This window comes from Silurus meridionalis, chromosome 4 (genome assembly GCF_014805685.1).
Source record: "Silurus meridionalis isolate SWU-2019-XX chromosome 4, ASM1480568v1, whole genome shotgun sequence".
Lineage (NCBI taxonomy): Eukaryota > Metazoa > Chordata > Actinopteri > Siluriformes > Siluridae > Silurus > Silurus meridionalis.
In genome coordinates this window covers 29,725,750-29,749,557 of record NC_060887.1, presented here as the reverse complement: position 1 = coordinate 29,749,557, position 23,808 = coordinate 29,725,750, and the positions used below count along the sequence as shown (strand labels likewise).

The 23,808-nt window shown below is 39.1% G+C and overlaps 1 protein-coding gene across 9 annotated transcripts in view; it reads left to right on the top strand.

Annotated features, from left to right (window-relative positions):
* The window catches only part of LOC124385252 (microtubule-associated protein 4), a 69,311-nt gene that overhangs the window by 21,749 nt on the left and 23,754 nt on the right, over positions 1-23,808 (top strand). For 6 of the 9 annotated variants that reach the window (XM_046848458.1, XM_046848461.1, XM_046848460.1 and 3 more), the window contains 4 exons: positions 13,519-13,626; positions 13,961-14,047; positions 16,606-16,758; positions 18,277-19,620. In XM_046848458.1, the coding sequence (XP_046704414.1) occupies positions 13,519-13,626; positions 13,961-14,047; positions 16,606-16,758; positions 18,277-19,620 (1,692 nt within the window). The remainder of the gene's footprint in view (positions 1-13,518; positions 13,627-13,960; positions 14,048-16,605; positions 16,759-18,276; positions 19,621-23,808) is intronic. The other 3 variants (XM_046848464.1, XM_046848462.1, XM_046848467.1) reach the window with 2 other exon arrangements.

Genomic DNA, 23,808 nt, shown 5'->3' with positions numbered 1-23,808 from the left:
TACAATTAGTGTTTGTATCAGTGCCTTTTCATGACTGATGCAACTCCGATATACATGAGTTTTATTTTTAATCACCACTTCACAAATAATAAAGGGAAAATGTCTCAGCCTATTAAAAGTGTTCAGCATTTCATGCTCAAGGAATAAAACAACATCTAGCGAGCAGCAGTTCTGTGGACAGAACGTTTGGATGAGACCAACCAGTGGGCTCAAGCTTATAGACACGCTATAGTAATTTAGATAAACACTGTACAAATATGGTCAGCAGAAAAGCATCTCAGAAGGCACCACAACAAAAGAAACTTCAGGCAGATGAGCTAAAACATAATGTTGTTTACTTCTGTCAGACAAGAGCTGAAAGATGAGGTCATAACTTTTTCATAAGGTCAAATCTGTCCCCCTTTAAACAAGTGTGAACACCCATACAATACGTGAATGTAATACAAGAAAATGATAAAGCCCAAAAGTTGGTCTAATAATAAATATTATTATTATTCGTAAGAATCTTTATGTAATAAATTACGAGTCCCATAGTCCTTAAAAAATCTCAGTAATAAATGCATAGACAGTCTATTTCTTCTCTTCTCATAATATATCTACGTCTTTCTTATGTGAGACCTGTTTGGCTAATCAACATATTAAATCAATTTATTTACTTTTTTTGTGGACATGTTCTCTCACCTGGGCTTGCCTTCTTCCTTGCCTGTTTCCTAGAGACCCTCTAATCACATCCGTTACGGCTTCATGATCGAGAAGACTTTGGCACCTTAGAGAAATGTAACTCAGAACTGAGTGTTTATATTCTTTTTTTTTTTTTTTAATAAGAACACTGTACTGTACACTGTAGATTGTGTAGACTACAGACCAAAACTATGGATCTTTTTTTCTGTTGGCCTGCTTCTAATACGGCAATAGCATAATCATTAGTGTTTAATTTATAATCAAGTTTAAAAAAAAAACAACAAAACTTCATTTGTCACCAAAGGCCCAACAAGTAGGGATAATTCGAAACATGGCAACACTGTGAACGTTTAAGATCAGGTTTCATTTTACAAGCATAGTGTTGATTCCAGATTTCTGGCCTGTAGTGTAACTGACTGAAAGCTCTTGCACTTGCCCTGTCACAACTTTTTTTTGCTGAGCTTTTTTTTTTTTTTTTCATAATCAAACATAGCTGCTGTATATTCCACCTCGTGACATGTAGCTCAGCTTCCCTCAAAGCCCAAATCTAATCTGACACGCGGGAGTGAAAAGTTTTAGACAGGGTGAGTCAGAAGAGCAGCGCTGCATGACACGACCCGATGTGCCAGCATGACTTCCCGGGCCGCAGCATGTTATTAGGACGAGGCCCCCCCCTCTCCACTTGTCTGCTTTGCCCTGTCCTGTCTGTGTGCTGAGGTCAGTATATAAATCAGGCACAGGCATCAGACTTGCAGCTTATTCTACTAATGCAATAAACAGAAATATTACGCTCCATGATGTAGATTATGTCTCCTAGCGGTGGCACTGTTGTGCCTTTTCTTTTCATTACCCTAGCACAGGGTGTGTTTTGCAAAACCATGTATTTTCAGGTTTTTTTCCTTTCTAGGTTCACAGTATCTAGGGCAGAGAATATAGTGTGCACTGTAAGCGGCTCATGTGCGATCTGTACTTCTGAGCCTCTCCGCTGCGCTTTGCATGCTTTTCTTTGTTCGAGTCGACATTCTGCATGGCCGTGCATGCTGCATGACAAGCCGCATGGGGAAGGGAAGGGAAGTGAAATAGATTTGGATTGATTGACACCTGATCCTGTTGTGATCAAGTACTAACCAGCACTTTTATTCTCTTCCCATTGATGCTCTCTTTGGACCCTCTTCATTACACTCTCTCTCACATACACACACTTTATTTCTGTTTTGTTTTTTTTTTTTCTCCTTTCTCCCCAATATCTTGTATTCTTTGTTTATGTCCGTACACCTGCCTTGGTTGCTTATTTATCATTGTCTTCGGACTGCTTTCTGCTCCATTCTTGTTTCAATGCCACTTCTACACCCCCCTCTACTTCTTATCATGTGCTCCAGAGGATTAGCTTTACTACTGCTGCTGTCAATGGCTTAGACCTGCCTCTGCCTCTGCCTCAGCCTCCCAGCCCAGCACCTCCTTTCCTGTCTCCACCACACACAGCCAACTCACCATGTGACTACGCAGCAAGTGCACCAGAGACGACTTTTAGGAAGCCTGAGGGATTACTGCTACTTCTCTTCCTTTTGCTAGACTCCCATGATGGACTAGCGCACTGCGGAAAGAGCCAAGTCATAGGACGTTACCATAAGGAGATCAGACAACAAACGAAACACACCCACACGTACACACAGGCTCATTTATCTAAGTGGCCAAAATAATGCCAAAGCCAAGAGCTCAAGGTAAAAGTTTGTATAGTACATCATCTGATTTCTGAAACTATATAAGACTCACAAAGGTGAGCATCAATTCATTCGTTACAAATCCAGCAACTAGCTTAGTGTCCAAAAATGGTTTTGTATTGATGAAAGAATACAATCCAGATCAAATCCATAATTTATTTTACCAAGCTATAAGGAGCTGTTAAAAATCAGACGAAAATAATGGCACCCTTAAAGTTGGGGTGTGTCTGGGACTAGCCGAGTTAAGGTGCGGTGGCTAAGCTGCATTAAACTATGCATTTAGGAGGCACTCATTCACATTTTTAGTCATCATTCTGGTATTTCAGTTCTCCGTGAGCTTTTTTCGTCAATGTGGCTTGATGTGACTTACGAAAACATTTATACACCTTTACTAAACGACCAAACGAGGCCTGATATGAGATAATCTTAAATACTAAACTTGCTTTTATATTCCACTATTTACCATCATAGTACTCACTATGAATATACAAATAAAAAGCCTACACAATTTTAGTCTCTGTCACCACCAGCGCTATAAGCTCTCCATGGCCTTTACTGTTACATGTCTTTAGGATAGACAGAATACTGGCCAAGTCATGTGGAATAGGATTTTTTGGAGGGCATTGTAGCTGAGGGTCAAATCTGATGTGTCTGGCATTGACAGACTACTGTCTCACATCTAAAAACACAAACGCGCGCCGCACACACACACACGCCGCTGTGGTCGCATGTGTCCTCCTTTGTCCAGTCTGCAGGATCCTCCTTACTCATATTACTTCTATTGTTCGAGTCTAAAACAGTTCAGCTGAATAATTAATCGTCCCGCAAGTATATTTCGACACTCTTTTACTTTTTATATCCCGCAAATCTGTTGTGAAATTTCCTTTCGTCTCTTTTCACGCTCGTCATTCATAACCCACAATGCTAAAGTGTAAACCAGTACAAATGAGTGCATGATGATATTAAAACACCTTTCTGTATCCTTACCTGGCTTTGCTCTCTTCTTTCTAATCACTATATAAAGCTGTAACTTGTTAGGATTGAAAGACAAGCATGGCTATAGCAGCACTGTTCTCCGTGCCTCGCTCAGCTCTCCAAGTCTGCAGCTTTAACACGCTACCTGTCTAACACTGCAGTCGGACGCCTTTAGATTTCAGATGCTGTTTACTTTTTCTATATTATACTACTTTTCTGCTGTTGCTGTGGTAATAAGTGGCTTGATTCCTTTATGCTTTTCTTTCATATATGTGCTGCGCTTACTTGTGTGATGCAACTCTTTGCTTTTTTTCAGCAACCAGCTTGCCAATTAACACTGTATTTGTAAATCTTGGACACAATTTTATTATATTTTTAAAATAGTGTTCTTTTAGGGAAGGTATCCGTTTGATACCTTGACACATTTTCCCATGTATACCATCCTATAATGATACAATGTGAATGAGCTTTAACCCCACCCATTCTCCATCGAAAATCCAATTTGATCCAAGGAATCTAATGTGTAAACCTGGGTAATGTGAACTGAGCTAAAAGAACATTTCCGTTACACCCCTTAGTGCTTCATGTTAAGCATTTGGTATTAACTAGTCCCCCCCAAAAAAACCTAATATCTGGCATCAGTGTCTTATTTTTTTTTTTATCTTTTAGGTTTTTCGCACCTGAAGTTTTTGATCCATGTATTCCTCGCTTTCATGTTGTTGTTTTTTGCTTTTAAACGCTCGAAGGTCTAATGAACTAACCAGATGTGTGACAGGTGTGTTGAAATGAGAAAAACACAAAATTCTGAAAAAACAAAAGAACTGGAAAGATTTGTTTTGAAAATGCTTTGAACAGTATGTTGGACCTTTTAAGGCATTAAAAGTTGTGTGCATTATTAGCTCATTATTTAATTCTGCATTTTCTTTTATTACTTCTGCAAAACAAAGCTACCTTCTATAAGTGATTTAAGATAAATGTCTATTTGAAGCTCTCAGCACATCATTATGACCAATTAATTAATCATTCACACACAGTTTTGGCCTTTTTTATATATAATATTGACAAAAATATTGGGACCCCTAATTTTTTTCCAGCCATCTGTGGCTCTTCTTTAAATCTGTTCCCACAAAATTGAAGGCACACAATTATAAAGGATGTCACTAAATGTGTTAGCATTACATTTTCCCTTCACGTGAAGTAGGAGACCCAAACCTATTCCAGCATGACGATGCTTCATGAGAATACCGTTTATTTTGAGCTGTACTGGAAGATCTTGAGTGGCCTGCTAAAGAGTTCTGACCTCAATCCTATTGAACACCTTTGGGATGAATTGGAACTCTGACTGCTCCCCAGGCCTCCTCACCTCATCTACACTTTACTACCTGACTTTACATTATGCCCTTGTGGCTGAATGAGCACAAATCTCCTCAAGAACTCTCCAAAGTCTAGTGGAACATCTTCCCTGAAGAGTGGAGGTTATTATAACAGCACATGGGGACACACATGAATCTTATGGTCAGGTTTCCACAAACTTTTGTCCGTATAGTGTGTGTTTGTATATGTATATGTATATCATATCCTGCTTTGCAGTCTGTATTCAAAAACATGAACTCCAGCATAAACCCTAAAAATTATCATTTGGATTGTATGCACTTTCATCTCTTGTCCTGAAGGTGCATTTTTAAATCCTTCTCGTCTCCGTGGCAGCCTGTGCTGAATTCGGAAACAGCTCAAGGATTAAGGCGGTCGACGTTATTTTGATTCTCTTTCACTTACACTTCAGATTTTCTGCAGGCTCCCCGAGTTGGTGGTGCAGTGTAAGCCTCAGCTTTTCTTCCTGCTGCTATTCAGCATCTTTTAGAAATCCTCCAATACAGTACTAACTTTTCATTAAAACTGGCAGTTTGCTTTAGATTTTTAATCCGCAATTAGATCAGCTTTATTAATCTCACAGATTTTACAAACTCATATGTGCCCACATTTGCATTTTTTGACCCATTTGTATGGCAGGAAAAGATGCTACTTTCTGCGTTATCAGCTGAAAGTAGCAGTCAGGTCAAGCACAAATGAAAGTTGCTAGCAGAAACGTCTATTTCCTGAAGGAAAAAGACATTAGGATACAAATAACACTCTTTTTTTTATTTTTATTTACTGCCTACTCACCCTGAACTTAAATTCTCGTTTCATTCAGATTAAATTTATTTTTTTTTTTTGTGGTAGCTTTCTCTTTTTCCTCTTCGTATAGCACATCTAACAATTTCCAGCTATTTGATCTATGTTATGCTGTTTACTCAGCACGAGCCAAATGTGTTTGATTGCTCCATCATTTGCGTCCATCATTTGCGTCACATTTCCAACCCTGACATTGATTCTCATTACATTTGCGTACCGTTTCACTGGTGACTCTTCTCACTTTTCAATTTCTGACTCATGACTTATGATTCCTTCCTTCCTCTTCACGCTGGTGGCCTGACTGGCTGCTCCAGTAAAAAAGCAGGCAACAAAAGTGAGCTGATGTGGGATCTGTCTCATGAGGGAGCTGCAAGTGGGTCAGCCTCTCCTAGTTTTATTCTACTTTAAGCACATGCTGGACAGTCCTACAGCAGATGTTCTTCCTCTGTAGCCTTGGTGTCGGTGGCAGCGGCGCAGTGCGTTAAATCATGCAGAAGCTGGTCAAGAGCTTTACTTTCAGATACCGTCAGTGATTTAAGTGACTTTGACTATGCATGTTATTATTGTTAGTGCCAGAAGGGCTGTTTTTGAGTGTTTTGGTAATTTTTACTCACAACAGTCACTAAATTTTACACAGTTTGGAAATGCATTGTTGATTTAGAGGCAGAATCGAAAGTCCAGTCAGAATCCAAAAAGGACGAAAGACTCGTCCAATCTTAACAAGCGAAAAAATATTGTTTCACTTACAGTAAACCATCACTGGCTACAGATCCTGAGATCACATGGTTCCCTTTTCTGATGGTTAATGTGAGCTGAAGCTGTGGGTCTATAATCTGTATTATTATTCACATTGCCCTGCTGCCACATTAAATGGGCGGATTTGATAATGGCATGAATGGTCTAGGGTGTACATTTTCTTAATAAAGTGGTTGGTGAGAGTATATGCACTGCAGATTGAGCATGTTTCTGCCTCATCATTATAATGTCAAATCATCTGTAACTAGGGTTGCTAGGGGATTTTCAAGACTGGAAACCTTCTATAGGAATTAACAGGAATGGGAATAAACTGGGAATTTACAAAATTATATAACACAGATAATGTCTTAAATCCTGCATACAATACTGTCAAAAAATGTCCATCTGGGCGAGTATTTACATAAACGTCAAATATCACATAAATGTATGTTTAAAACTTTCATGTGCCGTGTATAAGCAATAGTGCAACCAAATTATACTAACAATTAAATCAGTCAAAAATGTCATTAAAAAAAAAAAAAATCTGTAATAGTTTGCATGCATGTCAGCTAATGACCAAACAGAATGTTTATTTTTGTGTTTGTATATGATACAGTTGAATTGCATTTCCCTAAGTTTCAAATTAATTCCCATAAATTTCCAACTTGGAATATTTCCCAGATGACGTTTCCGAAATTATTTTTACTGGGCATTCAGTTTTAACTGTACTATAAATATGCAGATTATTATTATTATTTTTTTCTTTTTATAGAACTGACATTTTTTAAGTAACAGCAAAAGAAATGACACAAAGCCATTTTATTGCTCATCTACAGTAAGTGAAGTTTTCCAGCCATGATATATTTAGCGCAAACATAAGCTTGTGCAACGTTATCCTGTAATTGTGTGATTAGCATTTAATCCACATAACTATTATGGAATATAAAAAAATATATATTTATTTACATTTGGATGTTCCTCTATGCTGTGCATGAGCAGCAGTCAGATCCCATTAGCCGGCTCCTGACTCAGCACTCAGCCTCCGCTATGAAGGGATGTCACTTGAATCACTCTTTATACCACATGGATGACATTTTCCTGCATCTGCAGCTTTCCTCACAATCGGGCCCTCAGTCTGCACAGGAGGTGTTTATCCTCAGGCTTTCTTTAGACGGATAAAGTGTACAAACGCAACCGGCTACTTTTAAAAGTTGATATTTGGGTTTGTAAAAGAATAACAGTGAAAGTATAGCAGGAATTAATATACAGTTAATTTTCCATTAAAAAGTTTGTTAAGGATTTTCAGCAGTCATGCAGCTGAGTTTTTTCTTTTTAATGATAAGGATAAATAGTCATTAAATGAGCAGGAGGCAGATTTTCAACTCCTACTGTGATTATTTTTGTGTGCGTGTGTCCACAATATGCAAAGCACACATTTCCATTCAGTTGCAAACAATTAAAGATTTGTTCTCAGAGCTCAAGCAGGAGAGAGAGAGAGAGAGAGAGAGAGAGAGAGAGAGAGAGAGAGAGAGACAATAAATCTGTTTCCCAAAAAGTGTTAATTTATAATACGTTCATAGTTTGCTGCAAAAAGAAACATTCTGTTGCTGGAGCAATATCTTATAGATTGCTAATATTTGTAGATTTTTTGTAGAAAAACTGCATTTTTTTTATTCTATAATACAAATATTCTGTAAAGATCTTTGGCTCTGAGGGAATGTGGAGAGAGTAGGCAGGTTTGGACAACTTCAGAAACACTGTTATTTCCCTTCATGCTTTGTTTCACTTTTTGGCATTTCATATCTTGCTCTCTCTCTCTCTCTCTCTCTCTCTCTCTCTCTCTCTCTCTCTCTCTCTCTCTCTCTCTCTCTCTGTCTTTCTATGAGACAATTATTTGCTCAAAGCTCACTCAGGTGTGGGATTCCTACCACTCATCTTTCCCGGCTCTTGACCGTTGGATTGGATTATAGTGTAATTGGATTATAGTGTAATATTCTTTAAAAAACAAACAACCTATTCTTATACAACTGATGGATGAAACTGACCTTATGTGGCCTAGCAAACATTTGTAACAAAGCGACAATGCATTGTGGGTACATTATATCTTCCAGAGTAAATTGACATAATGATGCTGTTTACCGTGTAGTGCGTTCTGTTTCATGTTAAAATGTTCATGTTCATGTTAAGAGCCGAAACCTGCGCTACAACTGGCCTAGTTTGAAGTCGATCTGCCTAAGAGTGTCAGCTGGGGAACTAACAGATACAGGTCAGACAAAGGACATATCCTCTTCTTCCTGTTTCCTCTCCTCTCCTCCTTACCTATCAGCTGTGATTTATTCAGCCTTCATCATGTTTGCTTTCAGTGTTTATGGCGCAGCTGGGCGTTTTCCTGAAACGGTGTCTCGGGTGTAATCTGTGTAATGCTGTGCTTTGCGCATTATCCGGTTCTAGCATGGCTGTGGACATGTTGATGATAAAATTATATAATAAATCAGTGAAAAATGCAGAGATTAAAGGTCCGATCGTTTTGCGTCCCGGTCGCTCGCCACCCAAATATGTCATCCGGCAGTTTGTCAGGGCAGCTTTGCAAAGCGCTGCGTGTCCTCGACCGCTGAGTGTCGACAGTAAAAATAGTCCGAGTCCGTGTCCCAGGAGGGTTTGAAAGAATCACTGTTAACAAAAAAAAAGTACAACAGCAGCAGCAATAAACTGGGCCAGGCAAAACCAAACACTGAAGTGTACAATGGAAAGGGGAAATGCTTTTTTTTGTAAAAATCACTCACTCAAGCTTTTAGACAACGGCATCGTACCAATCGATCATCTCACTCTGACGAACTGTCCTGCACTTTTGTGTCTCACTATTGCCAGTGCTTCTTAATACTCAGCCTTTTTTTCTTAATATTTACACCCCCCAGATAAGAGTGCAAGAGTTTTTTTACTGTGGGTCCCCTGTTCAACAGCATGAGTTTTTTTTACTGTGGGTCTTCTGTTCAACAGCATCATTCATTTAACTACTCATTCACATCTCTATAGCATTTTACTCCCTTTGGAATAAATCATTCACAAAACCTGACTAAACTCTTGCATTTATATGACATTTCTGTCATCTCTATATATTGATTTACTATATTTACGATACTATACTGATTTGTTTGGTCATATAAATGCAAGCATGCCCTACATGAGAGGGAAATTAAAAGCTAACTAATACAGATCTTTATTTATAAGTGAATACTTAATCTAACATATTTTTAAGCTGCAAAATGTTTTATTCTCTAGTTTTCATTTTAATATGTGAATTATTCGAATTATTTCCCAATTTTGGGAAAACATTTTAAACGCCTTTAGGAGCTGCTTTGTGTCTCTTATAAGAGGTCACTGATATTACAAGCACGTGGCTGTAGCGCTTATAGCCTGAAATTGTTTTCATTCGTTTGAAACGTTTATTTTGTGTTATTTATACGTTTCATTGAACTAAAAAACTTTGAAAGTAAAACCGCATTAGTTAAACAGATTACAGAGTAGTGTTTTCCAACTTATTTCTTTCCTTCTAAATATTATGAAATCGTTCACGAGGGGAATCATGGCGACTTTTATTTTTAACATAATACAATGTGGTATAATGCAGTGCTCACCAACCCCCGGGGCGTGGACTGGCACCGGTCTGTGGGTCAATTGGTACCGTGCTGCACAGAAAGAATACATAAGTTACTTCATTTCCGTTTTATTTATTATCTGATTCTGAACTATGTTTTATTTTGAAAATATCCGGATTCTCTCCGCCACATCTGTTTATAACTCACTCTTGATGCTTATGTTAGTTCTCACTCTCCAGTGTTCTATATTGTTGAAAGATTTATGATCAAACTCTTGATGTCACCCAAATGAGGATGGGTTCCCACTTTTGAGTCTGGTTCCTCTCAAGGTTTCTTCCTCATTACATCTAAGGGAGTTTTTCCTTGCCACAGTCGCCACGGCTGCTCATCAGGGATAAATGCACACCATTCACCTTGACTGTTGATTTCTGTAAAGCTGCTTTGAGACAATGTCTGTTGTGAAAAGCGCTATACAAATAAACTTGACATGATGCATGTCATGATGCCTCGGTCACATGTCTTACCTCCATCCGCTACCACCTTAAAGGGGCTGCTCCGGCTGCTAACACACAATACATTACCGCTAAATTCAAACCCCCAGGTGAGCAAAATAAACAAAAAACAACACAGTGGATTTATATTTATTGTTATATTTAGAAAAAATACTGTTTTTTATGCCGGTTGTATTATTTTGTTTTATTGTATTTATCCGCCACACCTTAAAGGCCGATCTGTAAAAATATTATCTGACATTAATCCGGTCCGTGACGCAAAAAAGGTTGGGGACCACTAGTATAATGCTTTTATACTAATATTTACAAATAATATTTACTTTTGACCCACGGCTCTCAATCTATTTTTTTTGTTCCTTCATCTGATATTTAATACCATGGACAAGGTGCATGTGTTGCATGTCTTTACTTGTCTTAATAACAGCGTCGGTCCCCGTCAGGATAAGAATACCACCAAATGTCCTGTTCACATTTCCACTTCAGTGCACACGTCAGCTCTAGCTTGTTGGTGCCTGGATAAGTGTTTTTACTTCCTGTTTCATACAATCTCACAAGCTTTCTTCACTGGATTGAGATCCAGCAGTTGAGGTTTAACACTTTCACACAAATTTGCCATTATACGCTCTAAATTTGTCATCCAGGAAGTGGGTGTGTCTACAAAAGGCAGAGTCTGACAACAAAGTCTGACAACATTCATTCTTCCAGCTGCACAACCTTTACACATTTTACAATAAGGGCACTTACATTAGGGGGTTAAATTGTTAAATGTTATGCAATATTGAAATTTTTTAGGGCTTTACATAGAAAAAGGATAAATAAATGTCAACTTGAATTACATTTTAAGTAAAACATAACGTTCCCAATATCAGTATATGCACTATATGATTAGAAGTTTGTGGGCACCTGACCATCACACCCATATGTGATTCTTCTCCAAACTTTTGCCATAAATCTGGAAGCACACAGTTATAGTATACAGTGTCTTTGTCTTTACATTTCTGTTCACAGGAACTAACAGACCCAGACATGTTTTAGCCTGAGAATCCCCCTGTGCACCAGGTGTGAAGACATGGTTTACCAAAGTTAGAGAAGCAGAACTCCCTGCACAGAGCTCAAAAAAGAAAGAAAATAGAGGCATATTTTTATGTGGCTCATGTCACAAGTTTAGTTTAAAACAAACACCGTGGAGGATGAAGTTGCTCTGCAGTTGTCCGAATTGATAACGATGTTAACGATTAATTATACAGCCTTCAGTGACGGAGCAGAACATTCACATGCAGCGTCATCAGTTCGTAGAGCCGGAAAGTAAATAAACACTGACGTACAGTAAGTGACGCAGGCCGAATCCTCTTGTATTTTTACAAATTAGCGGTAACGTGTCGTAAGAGTCTTCATACATTTTAGTGAGGAAGAGACATTTTTTGAAAACCATTAAAGTACATGGTGAGTTTTACATGCTGCTTTGAGACAATGTCTGTTGTGAAAAGCGCTATAGAAATAAACCTGACTGTTTAGAAACAATAAAGCAGATTTCAGATGTGGAAGATGTCTAGGAGAGTGCTTTTCCTGTTATCGTCTTAGTAATGCTTCCAGATTGTGCAGATTACACCACCCTACACAGAGCAGGTATCAGACTAGTGGGCTGAAGTGTTCTGGTGGTCATGTCTTCGTATGCATTTGGGAACTGACGCGGCGCCATCATTTCTGAACCCTTCGGCTTGTGTAAAGTACTCCTGAGATGAGCAGGGTGTCATAACTTGGTGGTACACAGCTCTTTTACATGGATTAAATTCCTTTTTTCGGGGTTTTGTGTTCACCATCCTCGACTACCAGATTTCTGGAGAACATGCTGACTGAGTCACAACTCCAGTTATTTGAAGCAAAGCTCAGCATAACTTCTTGGGTTTAACTAACCTCTTTTTAGAATTTAATTTTTTTCCATTATATAATTTCTGTTAAAAATAATCAAACAAATAAAGAAATAGAAAAACAAGCAGGTAGTGTTACTTCTTCATAGCTCTAGGACTCAGTCATGGTGTCAGGTTATTCTATTCTGTGTTTGATGTTCTATGAGCTTGGTTTCCTCTGGGTCCTCCAGTTTTCTTCCACCCCCAAAACAAAAGGCAACAAATGTAAAAGAGTGTTTGAATGTGCCTTTTAATGGAGTCCTGCGATTGGCTATCAGGATGTACCAAAGAATGTAAAAAAAAAAAACCCTTTTGCTAATGGCCGCAATGTTTCAGCGGACTTTCGAGTATCAGAAGGGAAATCCAAGATTGATTTTAGCATGCTGTGTTGGTGGCTCATTCAGCTGTGAGAGCAGACAGAGCTGGAAGGGTAGAACAGAGGAGGTCAAGTCAGTGAAACACAAAGTGACAGGGGGATGTGAGCTTTGCAGAGAGCATGCAGCAGAGGATATGATTTACTGCAGTGCTGTAGTTGTGTGTCTACATTTTTCAGCTTGGATTTCAACTGGTTTCGTTGTTTTGCATGGCATAGACAACCGTTTTTTTTTTTTACACTGGTGTTACCTCTTCCAATTTCCCTGACGCAGCACTAGACATTCTTATCCAATGACTGTCCAGAGCTTGTTTTAATAAACTGCAGGAAGCCAGGAGCTCTGTTTGGGTTTTTCAGGACCTGTGGTGGTGGTGTTACTTGTGGGTGTTGTTCTGTCAAGTCATGTCAATGTCACCCTTGGAAAGCTACCAAGCTGCCATGGGAAAGAGCAATCAGGGGTGAGAGAGAAAGAGGCGGGGGGGGTGCTTTTACCCCTGCTGTGGTCAGAGCACACACTTCAGATCAGGCGGCAGGCCTGTAAAGAGTCAGGAGGTTCCCGGTCGAGACAGGACCGCGGGCTCACACTGTGCCAGTCTCACACACAAACAGATGCCTCTCAGGCCTGCTCCACTACAAACACACACACACACACACGCACTTAGAGCAGGCACTCTATCTAACATTGTTCCTTAGATGCATATCAAACTGTATTTGTTTACCTAAAGGATCCAAGGGATTAGACTCTATTTGGAATGGTGGTAAGTTTATTAAACGGTTTCTGTAATGTTGAGGTTGTATGAAAGGCATGTATGAAAATTTGTTCTTTTGTTTTGTTGTTTGTTACAGGCACTGTAGGTTTCTCAGGGATACCAGGGGAACATATTTCAGTGTCAAAGAAGGAAGTGCAGCCACATCTAATTGATCAGCAGGCCTTGGTGTCCGACTTTCTACCAGGTGAGGACTGATGTTTGATGTGCTAAATAAACCGCTGTAATGTTGCAGAGATGTGTATATTAGATACTATTGAAATGAAATGAAATGTCTTCTTATTACCAGCAGATTTCTCAAGCGATCTAGAAATAATTCACTGGCAGTGTTTGCGTCCTGTGCAAAATCATTTTCAGTTATTTATTGTGGGTTGCGGTTTGTGCCTGCTTGCGCTGTCTTTTCTTCCTCTCTCTTTTTTTTCCCCTTCCACTTGAACCTTCAGCTTGCTTTTGACTCACAAGCTCAATCTTGGCAGCTCTTTACTGGGTTTATTTCCTTTCTCCTCCCTTCTTTCTTGTAGGCTCTATGGCTGGGTTTCCTGATCACTGGGGTGCCCAGTCTCAGCCTTCTCAAATGATGGACACTGGATTCATGGGAACTTTCTCAGGTTAATATATGGTCTATATGTCCCTGAGGTCTTTTTCTTGGTAAAGTTTTAGTTGTATACCTGTTCTCAGCTGTTGAGGGAAAAAATATATGTATTTGTGTGTGTGTGTGTATATACAGTGGGTACGGAAAGTATTCAGACCCCCTTAAATTCTTTACTCTTTGTTATATTGCAGCCATTTGCTAAAATAATTTAAGTTTATTTAGCTTTTCTTCCCCATTAATGTACACATAGCAGCCCATTTTGACAGAAAAACACAGAATTGTTGAAATTGTTGCAGATTTATTAAAAAAGAAAAACTGTTATCACATGGTCCTAAGTATTCAGACCCTTTGCTCAGTATTTAGTAGAAGCACCCTTTTGATCTAATACAGTCTTTTTGGGAAAGATGCAACAAGTTTTTACACCTGGATTTGGGGATCCTCTGCCATTCCTCCTTGCAGGTCCTCTCCAGTTCTGTCAGGTTGGATGGTAAACATTGGTGGACAGACATTTTTAGGTCTCTCCAGAGATGCTCAATTGGGTTTAAGTCAGGGCTCTGGCTGGGCCATTCAAGAACAGTCACGGAGTTGTTGTGAAGCCACTCCTTCGTTATTTTAGCTGTGTGCTTAGGGTCATTGTCTTGTTGGAAGGTAAACCTTCGGCCCAGTCTGAGATCCAGAGCACTCTGGAGAAGGTTTTCGTCTAGGATATCCCTGTACTTGGCCGCATTCATCTTTCCCTTAAATGTAACCAGTCGTCCTGTCCCTGCAGCTGAAAAACACCCCCACAGCATGATGCTGCCACCACCATGCTTCACTTTTGGGACTGTATTGGACAGGTGATGAGCAGTGCCTGGTTTTCTCCACACATACCGCTTAGAATTAAGGCCAAAAAGTTCTATCTGTCTCATCAGACCAGAGAATCTTATTTCTCACCATCTTGCACTGAGGAGAGGCTTCCGTCGGGCCACTCTGCCATAAAGCCCCGACTGGTAGAGGGCTGCAGTGATTGGTGGTTGACTTTCTACAACTTTCATCCTATCTCCCGACTGCATCTCTGGAGCTCAGCCACAGTGATCTTTGGGTTCTTCTTTACCTCTTAATGAACTTAAATGATTTTAGCAAATGGCTGCACTATAACAAAGAGTGAAAATGTAAGGGGGTCTAAATACTTTCCGTACCCACTGTACTTAAACCAGCCTGTTTGGCAACCAACTACCACACCATGGTCTAAATGAGTCAGATCCAGGGATCTAGGACTTTATTTCTGGCAATTCTCACTTTATTTCTCACTTTTTCTCCGACTTTATTACTCATGAACCTTCAACATTTCTAATGCAGCCACCGGTAACCAAGGCTCCTCTGCTTCTTCTGTCTTGTTCCATCTGCTCCAGAGCTGATTGTCAGAGGCTCAGTTTGATAACATGCGATTCTATTGATTTTAGCCGATTTCATTTTCAATGTGTAAAGCTCTGCCCGATTGCCCGAAAACAGTTGGAATTGCGAGAAATAAAGTCGGAATTGTGAGGGGAAAAAAAGTCGGAATTAGGCAAACTGCTGTTTTTAATGTAGTGGAAACAAGTTTTCATATAAATCTTCTCCTCACTCCTCTCTGTTTTCTCCCTGTTCCTCCATTTTTTCATTCTGCAGCATCTCCAGTGTTTACCTGTTCAGAGTTTCTCAGATAGTGCGTCAGTAATATGGGTCCATGGGGAAACACAGTGCTCCGTGTGTAGTTAAATTGACTAAACTATTTTTTCGTATTCTGAATGAGTTACTCGAGGAATCGTTTCAGCCCTAGTCAGATCACATTTTCCCAAATTCTGATGTTGATGAGAACATTGGCTAAAGTTCTTTCATTCTTTTCATTGCACTGTAGTTGCCACATAATTAACTGATTAGACTACATGAATGTGCATATATGTGTGTGTGTGTGTGTGTGTGTGTGTGTGTGTGTGTGTGTGTGTAGGTAGTGTATATATAGTATAGAGTATGAAATGGTTGTGCAGTAGTTAGTGAGGAGAGAATGCATTGTAAACATGCTTTTTTGGTAGAGTAGCAGCTGTTTTCGATTTGTTTAATAGCACTGACTGTGCTTAGACAGAGACAGCCTGTTGCTTTTGTGTTCGCATTTCAGTGGTGACATTTAGAAAAGCGCACTTTTCCCCTTAAATTAAGTGATAATACCGTTTCTTTCAGAACTCTAAAAGCCTCTTTTAATGGATGTATCTTAATTAACCAAATCAAATGGCAACATATCTCCACATGTTGCCCTTTCAAGTGCCTATTAGCAAATCTTGGTAAAAATTTGCCTACTGAGACACTGTAGAGAGAAAAGCTTGAAAATGTCTCACATTGTCGAGGTGATGACTCATCTCTAACTCAGCATTCACGTCAGGTGTAATGCCTGAGCTGTTCCATCTGTAGTTGCTTTATCTGACTAAAAGCAGTTGGCCTTGTGGAATATCTCACATGCCGCCTTATTTAATTTATTTTGATGATAATGATGTCCATAGAATTGTTCGTGAATAAGTATGCATTAGATAACTAGATCTCTAAACATTTTATGTTTCACAGGTTTCTCTCAGCCAATGGGATTGGGAACAAACATGGATAGTGGAGTTGCATCACTCCAATCAGAAAAACCTTCAAGCATTGCAGACACCCAGCAACCACTGCTGGCGACAGAGGCATCTATAACACCTAAGAACACTTTGGACTTGTCTGCAGGTAGTAGGAAAAGAAACACTAGTGCAACTATATGGACAATTTATTACACAATTGCTAGCTTTTATTTATTATGTGATTGGTAAATATAAACACAATGTCCTGCTAATTCAGTCTAAACAAAGTTATAACATTAAATGTCTGTCATAAGTCAATATTATGACCCTTTGGTTTACCCAATAATACTGTCAGATGTATTTTAGTACTAATCTTAATGCAATCCACAACTCAACAGCCGTACTGATGAAGTTTAGGTTCTCTAAAGATTATGAGATTACAGCTCCTTTGAGGCTTATCCTGCCCACAAACTCCAATTCATCAGAGGACACTTTCACTAACCATGATTTGCCACTGTGAGGCAGTGTAGTTCGATTTAGAAATTTCACGTACTTAGGCTTCTTGCTTACGGTACATTATATACAAGTTTGCACCTTAGCGGGTGCGACTCTAATTTACCATCCAGCTTGAACTCTCAGGGTCATTAATGGTAACATCTGTAAAGAATGATACGCTACCAATGAGACAGAATGTTGTATTCTAGTAGGTGGTATGACACACACAAGCACAGCTTGCATGGCAGTCGGTTTGTGCTGATTAAAAATGTGTCATTCTGAGCAAATGGAGCTTGAAACTCAAACAGGGACTATACAGATACAACCCAGAGCAAGAATATTCCAGAACATTTTCATGGGTGATTTAAAGTCATATCTAGCATCTAGTTGAACAGTATAATACTACAGATGCTATAAGCAAAGATTTATAGTACGATATGTTAAAAATGTATATAAACACTCCAAGTAACAGAAACTGAGGCAGAATAACCATTGACATGAATGGACGTACTGTAGATCCATCTATTTCTATTATGGTTAAAAAATATTTGAGGTAGAGACTTACAGAGGTGGTGCAAAAATTTTGTAGGTTTGAAACTATGGGTTTTGGTATTATCTAAAACATGTTCCACATTGGCCCTGTTAATTACAACAACAACAACAAAAAACAGTACTGAATTATAAAAACCTGCTAAATGAAATAAATATGTATATTTATTATTGAATATAATTATATAAATAATAAATATAATATAGGGTTTTTGGTGTAGTGCGCAGTCTCGCGTGTAAAAACAAACAGCACATGGTGCCAGTGGCGCCTCTGGAGGCTGCTCTCGTAATGACAGTGGACTGGAAACTGGAAAAACTATTGGTATGGATATTTGCCGATAGTTCCAGCAATTGGTTTGGCTGGTTAATTAGTCGATCTCTTGTTCCTAACTGGGTAATAGTAAATGTAATGAAGTTTGTATATTTGACTTTTTTCAGGTACTACACTTCATGTATTATAGAAATGTTTATAGTATATATAGTGTAATAAAATTTTATTTGATTTGATATACAGATATGTAGGTATATAGTGCACACCCTAGTTTGTGTGTGTTACATTTAATTAAGCTTGTTTTTTAAAAAGGGACTGCAAAAAAGCAGAGTGTATCCTAAACATTTTTATTCCCTCTTTGCATACGAGGTGTCTTTGGTGATCGCTGGCCAGATGATGCTGGCATTCCCTCTGACCTGCCCTTCACTCCCAGTGTTTCTACTGTGATCAGTCGCCATGCAGGTCATCTAACAGAGAGCCAGAAAGATGCCCCTGGGCAGCAGTGGTCCATTAGAGATAGTGGTCTAGGGGACAGGGATGAAAGAGAACATGAGGGAACTGATCACAAAAAAGAGAAGAAGAAGAAGAAAAGGAAGCCTAAGGATGAAGTCTTTGACCAAATAGAAAGTAAGAGCAAGCTGGAAATGCAGAGTGAGAACATCAATCTGCTTGAGGGATCCCATCAAGTGTTGACACACAAGGAACGTGATCGAGATGAAGGCTGGCAGCATCAGGATGTCAGTCGGGCTGGTGGAAGGATCAAGAAGGGCAAAAGCCGTAAGAAGATTCCAGAAGAATGGGCAATTCATGCAGAGCCTTTTGTCCCTGCTTCATCACTAATGTCTCAGGATTATGGAACTGAATTAACAACTTGTCCGATACCTGGAGACATTCAAGCAAGCGGCCAAAGCATGATCTCTTTCACTGAGGATTACCCTGATGAGGGCCTCATGCCATCCTCGCTTGCCAGTGATCTGCTTTCACTTACAGCGAGTTCTCCACCAGCACCAGCGGATGCCAGCCTTGCCGCTCACTCAGCAACATCCCACTGTGACGGACCAGGTTTTTCACCCACAAGCCACTTGTCCATGTCATCTGGTTTTCATGATATAATTATGGAGATGGATACTGTTGACATGGGGATTACCAAAGAAGCCTTTGCACTTCCTTTAGCATTGGGTAAAACAGATCCTCATATTTCAGGAATAGATCCTCAGTGCTTTGTGCCTGGTGAGGGAGCCTATGAAGGGGTCATGCCTGAGCAAGAGCCATCCTTCATTGACCCAATAATAGGAAGCCATGTTTTGGCTAATTCCCCTGTTGTTGAGCCCTTGATATCTACTCCGGGTAAGACTGGTTTTGGATCATCTATGGAAGCTTTGATCTCAGCTCCTCCATTCTCGCCATCTCAAACTGCTTGGTCTCTTAATGGCTCAAACCTAAACAACCAAAGCGAGGTCTTTGACATCTCAGCTACCACCTATGAGCCACCTATGCCAGCACCTTTACAGTCACCAAAAAGCCAAACACCGAAAGAGGTCAAGTCAAAGCAAAACAGGAAGACCCGTTCATCCTCATCAAAGAGTCCAACATCATTGGAAGCAAAACTGCCCTCTCCACAAAATTCTGGTTTGAACCCCGCTGCTCCACCATTCTTCCCTAGCTTTGCTGAACCTCGAGAAAATGTGACAGACCTGCCTGCCATGCAGCAAGGTTTGTTTTTGAAGGGTAGAATTTGGATCCACTCATTGCATGACTTGGTGGATCCCAAGCCTTGCCTTGGCTGCACTGGGTTTGGGTTACTAGGCTTTTTTTAATCTCAGCCACTAACACATCTGTCCCTATCCTGGACGTCCCACACTATCCAGGTTCGCTCAAAGTTGGCTGGCTTGGTTTGGCTTATGTGTTTTCAGGGGTGCCTCACTTCAAAGAAAAACACTGTATGTTTAGGGCAAAACTGTCTCCGTTAACCATGTACGATCAAGGGTGTGTATTACTAACAAATTCTGGTTGGGTTGCAGGAAAACATTCTTAATCATTCTCCACACTCTAATCACTGTACCACGGTCTCTTCTTATTGCCAGACTGCACTGAATCTACTTAACAAAATAGTCCTTTCTAAACTTAATAATGTGTGCATCTCTTTCCATGTATCTGTTGAATGTTTAGAAAGATTACTTGTTGAACAGTCATCCCAAGGGGAACGTGCATTTTTGGACAAGTAAAACTAATTATTGTTTCTCTCTCAACCTCCCCGGTAATGATGCCATTTTCCCATTGATTGACATCTATTGCCGCAGGTAAGCTAGTGTTCATTTGTAGATGCTTATTTGTATGTTTTACTGTTCTTTTTACATTGTGGTGTGGTGTTAAGCAGGCCTTTGCATATTAAAGTAAAAAAGGAAGTAAACCTTTACACTTGGGTGGGCATGACGCAGTTTTGAACTAACAAGTTGATACTGATGCACCATTAGACAATTAGAATAAGATAATGTATCACTACCATCATTACAAAAGCATGTATGCCTAGTAAAGGGGTGCCTAATACGGCGATAGCAATCGATTGGTAGATCACAAAAGGAGTTTTGGTTAGATCACACACTATCCTATCCACGAGCTATTGCAAAACTCAATTAGCCGACTCTATCACGTCGCAATTATATTAACCATCAATACACTTCAAAAAACGCAATATAACAACACGTGGCATTACAGAGAGAGAGGCATTTCACATATGGAGGGTGAATACCATTTTACTAAAGCAAGAAACCCAGTTAACAAAACTCCAACCTCTACACTACAACTTCAACTGTGCCACATACATCATCTGGAGCAGTTCTGAATCAATATTTGTCTAATAACATGACAAAAACATAAAAATGTAAATAAAATACCACCTACTCACCAGAGATGCAGACTCATAATTTGCACCGCTTCTCAGATGTTGTAATCCAGTGGTACCGCTCATATTTACTGGTCTGGAAGTGGAAAACAAACCCTTTCCCGGGATGAGACTAGCTAGCTAGCTTTGGGGTTGGCCGACCTCAACTCACAATGTCTAGCTTTTCTGGAAAATGTATATTTTAAAAATGTCCGAGAACAAATACATTTCAACTAATCCATAGGTGTAAAAAAAAAAAAAAAAATTCTAACTCAGATGTATTAATGTGTGCAGCGCTACACATGTGTTTTGCCAGTCGAACTTTGCTGTAACAGTTTCCCTCTGATCAACCAATCAGAGGATGGAAAAATGCTGACTCTATTCTGGGCCTGCTACCTGCCCTGTGAAGCGAATATGAAATCTGATTGGTTAAAGAAACAGATTTATTGATAATATTATCTATGGTAAAAATGCCAGCAGTACTGACTTTGGAGGCCCTGTGCAGATTAGATTGACATTGCAGCACATAGAGGCTGAAATCTGATTGGACAAAACGTTTTAATATACACATACATGTACTGGAAGCAGTGCAGTCAAGAGAAATACTATAAAATGAGAATGAACTGTTGGAGAAAAAATTTTATTAAATTTCATGGAACAAATATTAGAATTTATGTTGTAAATGTAGGTCAGTGCTTCTGATAGTGTTTAGGCAGGCAGGGAAGGCCTTGCTGGCCCTGACCGCCCGCCACTGCTGTACATGCGTACATACATACATACATACACCTACATACACACATAGTGCATTGGAAAGTATTAAGACCCTGTTCACTTTTTTCATTTTGTTGTGTTGCAATCTGATACTGCAGTCGTTCAAATAGTTTTTTTTTCTCATTAATCTACACTCGGTAGCCAATAATGACAAAGTGCAAACAAAATTGAAAAACCTGAAATGTACATAAGTGTTCAGACCCATTTACCAGTACTTGGTTGATGCACCTTTGGCAACAATTACAGCCTCCAAACATTTGGGTATGACACAACAAGCATTGCACACTTGGATTGGGGGATTTTCTGCCAATGTTTATAGCAAATCCTCTTAAGATGGTAAGGTAGGGAACAGTCAGTGGACAGCTACTTACAGGTCTCTTCAGAGATGTTACGTTAGGCCATACTTCTTCCATTTGATAATTATGGAGGCCACTGTGCTCTTAGGAATCTTCATTGCACTAGCAATTGTTTTGTAGCCTTCCCCAGATCGGTCAACAACAATCCTTTGTCTGAGCTCTGTAGACAGTTCCTATGTCCTCATGGATTGTTTTTTTTGCTTTGATATGCATTGTCAGCTGTGAGGCCTTCTATAGAGAGGTGTGTGCATTTCCAAATCATGCTTAATCAATAAACTTTTCCACAGTTAGACCTCAGTCACAAAAAAAAAAAATTTCAGCAACAATTGTTGCAAGGGTACATGTGATATTTCAGTTTTATTTACTTGTAGAAGATGTACAAACATTTCTAGAATTCTGTCACCATGGGGTACTGAGTGTTGATTTACTGAGAAAAACTTCAAATTGCTGACTGTAAAGAATAAAATATTTCTGCTCATACTTTGGCTATATTCAGTTATCAAGTGGCTTCTATAAATAGTTCAGTGAAACGCCATCGCAGTAGGCACAGATCTATGATTAATGAACAGAGAGGATGAAGATACGGTCTACTTTCACTGTGCTTATCTATCTTCATTTCCTTCTTGCACTCTGCAAACCCACAGGCATGTGGGTCAGTGTTTTCTCTTTCTTTTTCCATTTTACTCAGTTATCTGAAGACTTTTAGGCAGGAAACAAGACACTTATTTGTTTATCTGGATGTATTTATTTAAATTGTTCATGAAGATCAGATTATGTGAAGCTTTAGATTGCTTTATTTTAACAGATTATTTTATGAATAAGGATACATAAACACAGGCATCTAATATCAGTTGTGCCCAAAAAGAAATTTGCTCAGATAATAATGTATGATACCAGGTTATACAATTAGTATATTACTGATGAACACCTATTATGCTGCATGGAATGACAGTGATCTGGGTATATTTCGTGATGAATGACTAGCAAGCAGACTGAGAGAGAGAGAGAGAGAGAGAGAGAGAGAGAGAGACTGATTTATTGATGGAATGATTGGTCAAGTGTAAATCAAAATAAAATAAATTGTTGTAAATAAAATGTTGATCAGTATTGCATAATATGCTGTAATTTGTTAATAATTTAACAAATTACATAATATAGCAAAACAGAGCAATTTCCAGCACCGTAATGTGTAAACTTTACCGTGTATATGTATGTGGCAACTGGCCGGTTCGCTAGAGGATGGCAGAGCCAGACATGCTCTGTCTAATGCTCTAACACTGATAGAACTAAGTTCTGGTGAGAGTAATTCATCTCACAAAGCAGGAGATGTGTACATCCTTTCAGCGTCCCAATATATCTTGTGGACTTAACCAAAAATAAATAAAATTAAAATAAAATTTTTCCTGTATCACTATTGTCATTGTAAGATCAAAAAAATCTAAGTCAAACCATCATAACTCGGGGACTTACCTTTATTGGTTTTTTCAAATCATTTACTCTTCCCCATATTAATTTTTATTTAATTTTATTTATTGTTCAATGCTGAATTGTGTAACTACTAGAAGGCTTGTATTTTTTTCCTCCTTTTTTATTTTTATTTTTTATTATTTTACACCATACCATCAGTAAAATGTCCGAACCATTAGGAAATGTGCAACATTCTTCCTTCAGTGTAGGTGTTTCAATAGCATTGTATGGGTTTGTAGTGTTGATTGTGAGAGCTGCTTATAGATGTTTCAATAGATGCCAAATAAAATACTTTGATTTAAAGTTCATATTTCGAGGTGTTGAGATGTCTGAGGTGTGTGTCTGCTTGTGTTTGTGCTTGTGCATGTGTATCTGTGTGTGTGTGTGTGTGTGTGTGTGTGTGTGTGTGTGTGTGTGAGGGTGTGG